General features: G+C 47.6%; 1 protein-coding gene across 2 annotated transcripts in view; it reads right to left on the reverse strand.

The window, feature by feature from the left end:
* Positions 1–8,774: 8,774 nt before the first annotated feature.
* Positions 8,775–11,156, reverse strand: part of Kbtbd12 (kelch repeat and BTB (POZ) domain containing 12) — a 61,528-nt gene continuing 59,146 nt past the window's right edge. For both annotated transcript variants that reach the window (XM_005387047.2, XM_013515489.1), the window contains exon 6: positions 8,775–9,302. In XM_005387047.2, the coding sequence (XP_005387104.1) occupies positions 9,121–9,302 (182 nt within the window). In that variant the 3' untranslated portion in view covers positions 8,775–9,120. The remainder of the gene's footprint in view (positions 9,303–11,156) is intronic.

An 11,156-nucleotide genomic window follows, 5' to 3' on the forward strand; every position in this document is an offset into this window, starting at 1 on the left:
ACTCTCTTAGATAGCTCATATTAGTGAATTCATATGGTATTTGTCTTTTGGTGACAGGCATGGTTCATCTATGTTGTAGAATATGTCAGAAGTTCTTCCCTTTTTAAGGCTAAATAATATTCTATTACATAGATGGACCACATTTTATCCATCCACCTAGTGATGGACACTTGGGTTGCTTTCACCTTTTGGCTTTTGTGAATAATGCTGCTATGAATATTTTGTGAATAATGCTGCTATGAATATTGAGCCCCTGAATTTAATTCTTTTGAGAATATACCTCAGAACTAGAATGGCTAAAACATATGTTCACACTTTTTTTTTTTTGCAGTACTGGAGATCGAACCCAGAGTCTTTGCACTGCTATATCCCCACCCTTTTTTATTTTTTATTTTATTTTGAGACAGGGTCTTACTAAGTTGCCCAGGGTGGGCTTGCACTTGTGATCCTCCTGCCTCAGCCTCCCAGAGTGCTGGGATTCTAGACCTAATTTAATGTTTTGAGGAATTTCTGGCTCTTTTGCACAGTGGTGGCACCATTTTACATTCCCACTGGCAGAGCACAAGGGTCTCGTTTGCCTTGTGCCCTCATGAACACATATGTTCTTGTTATTTTATGATCATGCAAAAAATCCAGGCAGTTAAAATGGATGCATGCTGAAAAGTAAATCTTGCCCCCACCTGTAATCTGTGTGTGTGTGCATGCGCACATGCGCGTGTGTGATTCTAGGATGTTCTGTGCATACACAAGCTCATTGGCACATCTATTTCCTGTCTTTTTACACAAATGGTAGCTTCCTGTATAGATTCTTCCTCATTCTGTTTCTTTTTTTCTTTTTCTTTTTCTTTTTTTTTTTTTTTGGTACCAGAAATTGAACTCAGGACCTTGCGCTTGCCAGGCAGGTGCTTATGCCACTGAGCTATATCCCCAGCCCCTCATTCTGTTTCTTATTGGATGGGACAGCAAATCCTGGAGTTGGTCCCGCAGCTCTGGATCCTCTGCAGAGGATGCAGTGTTCACAGTACAGCTATAGCATCTCCTATGGGTGGCCGTGAGTTGCTTCTTGCCTCTGCTGGTGTGTTTTGACAATGTCTTTGCGTACCCATGGGAGTCTGTCTGTTGGACACATTGTGGGGACAGAGCTGCCGTGAAAGGCATATAAAACACATCACATTGTCAAGCTGTGACTCCTCCCTGGCTCCTGTGAGATAAGGCAAGGACTGCTGGGGAGCGATCCCAAGTGGCACTTGAAATGGGGGAGAAAAAGGTATCGGGGCCAGGTGGGTTTCAGGCTTTAAACCCAAGAGAAAGGTGGTTGCAAACTGAAGCAGCGATCACTGGGTGTCCTGGACGGAGCTGAGGCCTCAGGATGGATGCGATCTCCTTCTCCTCTCTCCCCGACCAAAGGTGACATTGAGTGGGTCTGGCTGGCAGGGAATGACCCTGAGAGAAGCAGCCTGAGCAGTGGGGGTGGCAGATGTGGACTGTGGAGGGAACAGCCCCACTCAGTTTGTGTTTGGGTCCTTGTGCAACAACACAGCTATATGATCAGTAAGTCACGTGATGGCCAATTAGTTATGTTTCTCTTTTTTCTTTGACCTTTGGACTTCCTAGTCACATGGGACCCTCTGAGCAGACAGTGTGGGATGGGACTGCGGCTCAGAGGGTGGGGGCTGCTCTTAGGCCCCACACAGCTGGGGACAGGCTGAGGACAGGCCCTGTGAGCCTGTGTCCTCTGTGTCATGGGAGGACGGGCTCCCTGTCAACTCGGTTGGTCTCATGGCTCGCCAGTGTCCCATGAAAGCATCTTTAAGGTCCCATCCGGCCCAGAGAGTCCATTATACTCAGAAACCTCAAGGCTTAAAACTCCCTTTTAATAGATTTTACTTTATTTATTTATTTTTTTAGTTTTGATGAATGTGATAATTATACATGCTAAAAGGGGTCAGTGCACTATTTCAGCATATGTATACAGCATGCATGGAGGGAGGTTGGATTTAATTCATCTTACATGTCAAATGTTTAGCATTTAATAAGTTCATACATGCACATAAAAAATTCCAAAAAGCTAATAATGACATGGTTATCAGCCCTACTCCTTCCCCCATCTGGACCTGGTCATCAGAGACAGCTGTGAGGTTTTAGCTGACATTTTTGTACCTATCCTTTATTTCTAGATAATATGTTCATGCTGCTACTTCTTGGTTTGTCAATCTTTTTTTTTTTCTTTTTGTCTTTTTGAGACAGGGTCTCGCTATGCAGTTCAGGCTGGCCTTGAACTCACTGTGTAGCCCAGGCTGGCCTCAAACTTACAGCAATCCTTCTGCCTCAGCCTCCCGAGTGCTGGGATCACAGGCATGTGCCACCACACCCAGCTGGTTTGTCAATCTTAGATGTTAAATGTTGGTTAGCTTTTATATACCTCTCCTCCTCTAATCTCTTCAAATAGCTATTTTTCTTTTTTTAGTTATACAATGCTTAGATATTATAATTACATACAATTATTCATTTTAGGACCAAGTAGTACCCTATAATTAAATACATATTTGTGTACATTGTGAAATTTTTTTTGGTTTGTTAGAGTTCTCATTGCCTCGTGTTTTTACTTGCACAGTTCTCTCTGTTTATACACCTTTCTCTGGTTCTAGCATTTCCCCAATTTTCATCTGGTCTTTTTAGTTGTGCCTTGGTTTTGTTTTGTGTTGGAAATCTTTCCTGGAGTTCTGCTTTCTTTTTCTTCCACCCTGAAATGGATGCTCTCTGGGCTCATCGCAAATTAGCTGGTCTGAGACTTCTCAACACCACCATCTTTGTAGGATTCACTGTCTCCTGGTTCCATATCTCACTCTTCTTGGGTTTACTCCTTCCTTCTGCTTAAGCATATCCTTGAAGAAGAGTCTTTTCAGAAGTGTATGGAAGGTAGACATGGCCGTTCTAAAATAGGGCTGCATATTCTTTGGCTTTGCTGTCAACAAGAGGTAGGTGTTTGTCCTTCCTCTTGAGTCTGAGCCTTGTGACTGCTTCTAGTAATATAGTGTGGCGGAAGTGATGTCAAGAGACTTTGGAGGCTAGGACCCATGAGGCTGCACTTCTCCTGCTGTGCTCACTGGAACATGTACTCTGAGCTCTGAGGTTCCCATGTGGGACAGGTTGTGGGGGCCCAGCCTTCTAGCCATCTATACCACCTCCCAGGCCTGCAAGTGAGGCTAGGCCTGAACACCACCCAGGAACTCTGTGGGTGCCACTGGAGCTGATGAGTCATCCACTGAATCATGCCTGAGTTCTCTGTCTACAGAGTCACAGGTAGAACTAAAGGATCATTGCTGAGTGTGGGTGTAGTTTGTTGTACAACAAAAGACAACAAATGTTTCCTAAATTTTTGCATGCTGAAAAACACCTCCATTCTACTCTTTTGCTTAGCAAGTGGAAAGGCTAGGAGTAGGAAAACAGGCTGAAGGTGAATTTCTTCCAGAATGTTAAAGTATTGCCCCATTGGTCTCCAGGGTCAGTGGTGGCTCTTAAGATGTCCAAAGCCTGTCTGTCTTTGTCCCTTCCATTGTTGTCCACTTCACCCACTCAGAACTCTGAGAGTCTCCACACCACATGTTGATGGCTTGGTCATGAGTCTGGTCCTACTGCCAGGTGGATGGAACCTTTGGTAGGTGGGGCCTCATGGAAGAAAGTTAGGTCACTGGGGATGTGTCCATGAAGCGAGTATTGGGACCCCAACTTCTCTCTATCTCTGTCCCTCCTGAGTACCATGGGGTGAGATCTGCTTCACACACTCCCTACCATAACATTCTCACCATAGGCCCAAAGGGACCGGGCCAAGTAACTATGGACTAAAGCCTCTGAAACCATGACCCAGAATAAACCTTTCCTCCTTCTAAGTGATTTACCTCAGGTATTTTGTTACAGTGATAGAAATCCAACTAACACAGACAGTGTGCAAGCAGTATTCAGAGAAAGCATACTTTCAGCTTTGGATTTTGATCTCCTCCTGGTTAATGATATGTGTTTTGTTTCTCCCTGACATCAGCTGTGGGCTAACGTGAGGATTCTGACCTGTTTAAGTGAGGCAAGGCTGAGCTCGGGTGCTCAGTAGGGATATGGAATGCATTTTTAACTGAAAGTATTTTCAATGTATAATTTATTTCCTCCTCTTCAATGAATTTTTAATTTTGGGTCTCATTTAAATATTTTTAATGTTTATTTTTCTCTGTTCTTATTACATAATTTGTTTTCTTTTTTGGGATAAGGAAGTGTCTCCTTAGAGTGTCAAGCTTATCTTGGGACCCCAATTTTTTTTTTTTTTTTTTGTCTTTTTTTTTTTTTTTTTGGTTTTTCAGTTCAGGCTGGCCTTAAGCTCACTTTGAGACAGGATCTTGCTATTATAGGGTAGTTTCTTTAGAAATGGCTCAACAATCAAAAGTATTCCAGGTTCTTCTTACCTTAAATAAAGAACTGGACAAGACAGGCCAAAAATGGTGCCAAAAGTTCATTTGAAAAGTGTGACATGAATGGATATGGGAGAAACCAGCTATGCAGAGCAAATTTGGGCCAAACAAAGAGAAAAAGGAAAAAACAAAAATAAAAGTACATGTCACATCTGAGAAACTCAGTGTGGGCTATTATGGGAACTCACCATAGCGGCTCACCATGGCATCCAGTCTTTTTTTTTATACCATACATATGTGGGAGGAGCTCAAGAGAAGTTGTACATTTGGGATTCTCATGTTGCCCTGAGATCTTGTGTTTGACAGGTCCCATTCATTTTCCCAGCCAGCTTTGCCACAGCCCTATCTTATATTGCAATGGTTGATACATTGTGTCAACTTGAGAAGTCTAGAGGTTTAAATAAGATAGGTAGCAGGGTCCAAGGTCCTCACTTTGTAAACATCCTCATCCTGTGCAAGAGGAGGGCATGGAAATGGTGTGAGTGCTACCCCCCCACCCCCAGGGCAGGTAGCCTGCTTACAATGCAAGGGAGGGAAAGAGGCTTCTCTCCCCATTTGGCTCTTGCTGCTTTTGCCATCTTCTGCCACCTTGAAGTGTTGCCCCTGTGCCATGCCACCCTGCCTTGGAGCTGGCTGATTATGGACTGAAACCTCCACAGACTGTGAGCTGAATAAACCTTTCCTTCCTTAATTTTGAGCTTCAGGTATTTTGTCCCAGCAACGAGAGAAAACTAACCAAGACACCTCTATCATCGCTATGTAGTTCAGGCTGGCTTCAGTCTTGTAGAGATCCCTCAGTCTCAGCCTCCCAAGTGCAGGGAGTACAGGTGTGCACTAACAAGCTTGGCTCAGGAGGCTCCAATTTCACCTCTGCCAAGTCTCCCATTTTTCTGCCTCAGCCCTATAGACCTTAGCTTGGGGCTGAATTCTCAGGACTGTTACTTTTGCTAGCTGGTATTCTTACACACTTACTGTGGCAACCACTATCTCAAGAGCCTAACACATCCTTTCTTATTTAATTGTCATGGTACCCTCCGCCCCAAAGGTGCTGTCATTACTCCCATTGTAGTGAGAAAAGTGAGGCACAGAGTGTTTAAGTTCTCATAACTAGTGAGGGGCAGGGCCAGTTAAGAAACTAGGTGGCTTAGAGTCTGTCTGGTCCAAAAGAAGGAACCCAGAGCTGCTTTTCCTGAGCCCAGAGCAGAGGGGCATCGCTCTCCTTTTTTCTACATTAACCCTTTGGCTGTTTGCCGCTGCTGCTTGTGGCTGCAGTTTACCTTGAGGAACTTGGGGACCAGTCCTAACTTCACTCCCGAAGCGCGTCTTCCCTTTGTTATTATTTTTGCATCACTCTGGTATATTGTTGTTTTTTGTTTGTTTGGTTTTTTTCCCGGTACCGGGAATCGAACTCACGACCTTGCGCTTGCCAGGCAGGCACTGTGCCGCTGAGCTAAATCCCTGGCCCAACTCTGGTATATTGATAGTCCTCGGAAATGAAAGACATCATTTTGATTACAGCATCCTGGTTTTAGGAGTGGTCTTTCCATTTACAAAATACAGGAATTCTCGGTTGCTGAAAATTAGTATATGTGCTGCTGAAGCGAGCACAGTTGCTGAAAATTAAATGAGCACTGAGCTGCATTTTTTTCTAAACAGGAAATTCATACTCCTTATTTTGAGATAACAGTCAATTCATCTGCAGCTAGAAGAAACAACACAGACCCCGTGTAGCCTTTGTTTCTCTGGAAGGACAGCTCTTAGACATGTTTTCTTCCTTCTGGTGTTTTTGTTTCTTGTTTTCTTGAGACAGGGTCTCACTATGTAGCGCAGCTTGGCTTTGAACTATGTGCCCAGTCTGCCTTGAACTTGTGGTGATCCTCCTGCCTCAGTCTCTCAAGCGCTGGGATTACAGGGGTGCGCTACCACGCCTGGCCCTTCTGCCTCCGCCTTATAGGTCTTCTTGGAAAGAGAGTCGACAGGTCCATAAAGCAGCCCTGGGGGGCTCTGACAGCTAGAGTCTTTCCCAGTGGCCCCCAGGCTTGGAAGCTCCCAGAGCACCCAGGGCCTGCCACACAACCCCAAGCCTGAGCGCCACCACTCAGCCTGGGTGGTGACCTGGTGGCTTCCTCCTACTTCCTACTTACAATGTCCGCTCCCCGCCCCGCTCTTCTCCTTCTCCACTCCCTCCCCGCCCTTCCTTTTGTACTGAGGCTTGAACTCACTGAACTACACCCCAGACCTCTCTGTGTTTTTTATTTTGAGAGGGACCTGTAAAATCCATAGACTGCCCAAGCTGGGCTAGAACTTGCAATCCTCCTGCCTCAGCCTCTGGAGTAGCTGGGAGTAAGGCTGCCCGACATCCTCCTGTGCTCTGGCTGCCTAGGAACTGGGGCCACTGGCTGCCTGTCTCCCACCTCACAGGCTGCCTGTCTCCCTCTGCTGTCCCCTCTGCCTGGTCATTCCCAGCTCTGGGGCTGCTTGGCACCCCTAAGGCTCAGGAACCCCTCTCAGACGGACTCACACGGAGGTGCCGTGTGAAAACCAGCATTCAAGCAGTCTTTTACAAGGAAAGTTTTTATTTTGTAAGTTTGGACCTAAAGCATTTGCTTGTTGTAGTCAATGGGACAGCAGTGCTGCTGTCGGGAACATGCACCCAGCTGGGGATGGCGGTGCTATGGATCGCTCCCAGCTGAACTCCCTCCCGTTGTGTTCCCCAGAGTCTCAGGCACAGGAAGCAGCCAGTCCAGGACAGAGCCTCAGTCACAGCGGGGCTGTGCCCGGGGGAAATGGCCCAAATCTGCCCGAGGGAGGAGGCATCGACATCGGCTGTCTGTAGGCTGTTGTGTTTGGTTATAAACGGCAGTCAGACAAGAAGCACCCAAGCTCACAATACCACGGAAACAAGAAGCAATCTATTATGTTAAATTAAAGACAAATTATGATCAGAAAGAAAAATTAAATCTGGGAAGCCGCTTTTTAGGAACAGGTTTGGGAACGCCGGTCTCTGGGCGCCGGCCTGTCCTTCAGGGCTAAGCCAGCCAGGGACACTGGCTGTCCTGGCTCTGGGCGTTGGGCTTCGGCCTCCCCGTCAGATGGGACGGTGTGTTCTGACACTGAGGATGAGACCTCACAGGGGACAGCGATGGCAGCACCAGGCCGTGCCTTTCATAGCGGGTGACAGACCGGCTCACCTGTGGCCCTCAGGGGGCCCTTGGGGTGTCCACAGAAGGATCAGGCTGCAGCACCGAGGAAACATTTCTTCTCAGCCCCCAAGAAGCCAAGCAGAGGAGCTAACCCTCCTCGGCTGACACTGTCCAGGTGTCCCTGGAGTGCTGGGCTCGGTTGTGTGTGCTCTGTTTGGGGAACACGGGCGACAGTGGTAACAGCCGTGGTGGCTAAAGCGTGCTTGTTGTTTTAGCGCCAAGGCAGTTTCTCTTCGCTCCACACCAGCGGAGCTGGGACCGGAGTCTCAAACCCAGGGCACCCAGATGGGCTGGGAGACAGGCCAGGGCCCTGCAGCTGAGGCAAGCAGCTCAGCAGCCCTGTGTCCTGAAGAGGCAGAGGCCCCCGGGGCCTGTCCTTGGCCCCCGCTGCCCACAGGCAGAGCGGCAGAGCGCAGCCTCCGTGAGGTAGCAGAGCAGCTCATCCTACCTCAGCTTCCTCAGCGCCAGACCGAGCCCCATGGCTTCAAAACATCGCCCGTTCTGGCCACCAGAGATCCATCCCACGCCAGGGGACTTTGGGGACAACCTACGCCAGGCTTCCTGGTGAACAGAGGGTGAGCCAGGCTGGGCAGGAGCAGCCTGCGGAAGTCTGGTCCGACATGTGGTGCCGACCCCGGGGGCTGAGGGCCACAGAACTACTGTCCCTGTTCTGGGAGGAGTTCTGTGCTCTCGATGCCTGCCAGGGGTGGTTGGACACATTGCCAGTGACGAGGCTGCAGCAGGGGGCTATTCCCACGGTGACTAGCAGTGCTGCTGAGATGGGAGCCCCAGCAGAGGGAAGACTTGCTTTGCTATCACTGTTTTGAGAGAATTCTTTTGCTCAAGAGCCGCGTCCAAAGCCCTTGTCCTTGCATCTGTGGTCATTTAGCTACAGCTACTTTTTTCCTGGTCTTGGTAGCAAACCCGGTGCCCATGGAGTGTGGCCCGGGGACTGGGGTATCACACAGGTGCATGGCTTCCCCCCTCAGGACCTTTGAGGATGGCCCCTTCTGTTCCTGTTTTTTGGGGGGGTGGGGGGAGGGTTTTTTTTTTTTTTTTTGAGACAGGGTCTCTATGTAACTCAGGCTGGCCTTGAGCTCACTATATAGCCCAGCTGACCTCGAACTCGCAGTGATCCTCCTGCCTCAGCCTCCTGAGTGCTGGGGTGACAGGCATGTGCCACCACGCCTGTCTCACCCTCTGTTCTTGAGTCCCCAGCAGAGCAAGATCCTTCCATTCCTGCACTCTGTGGCCCGCTCCATGCTACCCCTGGTGCTACTACCTCCGGCCTCCTAGTGTCCTGTCTGAGGGGCCCTGCGTTCTCCCTCCCAGCACAGCGCAGTGCTCGCCAGGGCTGCCACACACGCAACACACATGCACCACGGTCGCAGCCATGTCCCGGGACGGTGAGAGGGGGCTGAGGGTGTGCTCCACTCTGAGGGCCTGCAGCCGCGCTGGCCTCAGTGGTCCCTGCCGTCCTCCACCAGGTCTGAGGGTGGGGGGATGAGGTCTCGGGGGTTCATCCTGGCCACCAGGCAGACGTCATAGCTGTCGTGCATGAGGACATTGATGGCGACAACATTCCACTGGTTTTCCCAAGGGTCCAGCTCCAGGATTTCTTTGGAGATAACCTCATGGCGATCTGAGATACAACACAGTAGGGAGACAAAATGTCAAGGGGGATCAAGTTTAGAGGCTGTCAGCACTGTGGTAAACCAAGTCCTCGAAAGGCACTAAGCATCAAGAGATAAAAAACAAAGGCATAGAGATACTGTTAGGGGAATGCAGAGTGTTCCCGACATAAGCAGCTGAGAAAGGGCACAGTACTGCTCACACTTAAAAATCTATTCAAGCCAGGCATGGTGACACACGTCTGTAATGCCAGCATGTTGGGAGGCTGAGGCAGGAGGATCTCGTGTTGGACTCCAGCTTGGGTGACTTAGCAAGACCCTGTCTTAAAATTTAAAAAAGGTTTAGGAATGTAGCTCAGTATGAAGGCCCTTGGGGTTCAATCTCGAGTACCAGCACCAAACAGACAAGTCTCCAGAGCAGAATATAGTTTTGTTGGGGCTCATGTATTAAATTTGTAAACCAAATTGAGAAGGGCTAATGGTTCAGTGGTCATTCTGATGAAGAAGCTTGATATATTTTCCATTTTGGAGTTGGGGGTTACTTCATGCCTTTCAATGTAACTTATTTAGAAAATCCTAATGAATATACTCTCAGTATTGAAGCTGGGAATTAGGTCAGACCTCTTACCTCAAATAAAAAATTGCGAATAGTGCTAGACAGAGTAATTTGAACTCAGCAGAAAGACATACCTGAGATTTTCTTTCGCTCTACTTGGAGTTCCTTTTTTCTGTCTTCTTGAAATGGGTGCTGAGTTCATTTATTTCCACTTTTTAATGTCTTCTCATACATACGTCCAAGCCTTTAAATTTCCCTCGGAGTGCCGTTCTGCTTTGTAGAAGATTCCTAGTGTGGTTCAGATTTCTCCATAGTGTGTAATTTCAGGCTTGAGTTCTGCTTTAACTCAAGACTTATTTAAAATGATATTTTAAAATTTCCAGCCAAGTGTGTAGATAAGCATGAATGTACGTGTCTTTGACTATTCCTTCATTGCAAAATTATAATTTCATTGCATTGTGGATAGGGTATGTAGTTTCTATAATTTCTTCTTTGGAAAATATGCTTAGATTTTCTTTTGTCCTCATTTATTGTTAACGTATGTGTTCTAGAAGTGTTCTGTGTGTGTGTGTGTGTGTGTGTGTGTGTGTGTGTGTATGTAGGGGGTTGTTTTTTGAGGCAGGTTCTCGCTATGGTTTTTTTTTTTGTTTTTTTTTGTTCTTTTTTGTATTTTTGAGACAGGGTCTCACTATGCAGCTCAGGCTGGCCTTGAGTTCCCTTTGTAGCCCAGGCTGGTCTTGAACTCACAACGATCCTCCTGCCTCAGCCTCCCGAGTGCTGGGATTACAGGCGTGTGCCACCACACTGGGCTGGGTTCTTGATATGTAGTCAGGTTGGCCTTGAATTTATGGTGATTGTCCTGCATCAGCCCATCAAGGGCTGAGATTACAGGTGTGCACTACCAGGCACAGTGACTCTAAAAGTCTTAAAAGGAAGGTATGTTTTTGTTTATTTGGCATAGGGCTCTCTATTTCTATGAAATTAAATGTACTAATTATCCTACAGAGCTCTGTCACACCAGTGGTATTAGAGGGAACTATCTAGGATGGGGCCCTACCCTGTCATCTACATTGTCCAATACAATAACCGTGACCACATGTGCTGTTGAGTACTGACTATCAGGTTGAACAGCTCAGCGCTGTCTCCTTTCCCTTTATTTATTTATTTATTTTTGTCTTTTTGAGACAGGATCTCACTATGCAGTTCAGGCTGGCCTTGAGCTCACTTTGTAGCCTAGGGTGGTCTTGAACTTGGAAAGATCCTCCTGCCTCAGCCTCCTGAGTGCTGGGATTACAGGCATGCACCACCA

This window comes from Chinchilla lanigera, unplaced genomic scaffold (genome assembly GCF_000276665.1).
Source record: "Chinchilla lanigera isolate Chin_1 unplaced genomic scaffold, ChiLan1.0 scaffold00028, whole genome shotgun sequence".
Classification (NCBI taxonomy): domain Eukaryota; kingdom Metazoa; phylum Chordata; class Mammalia; order Rodentia; family Chinchillidae; genus Chinchilla; species Chinchilla lanigera.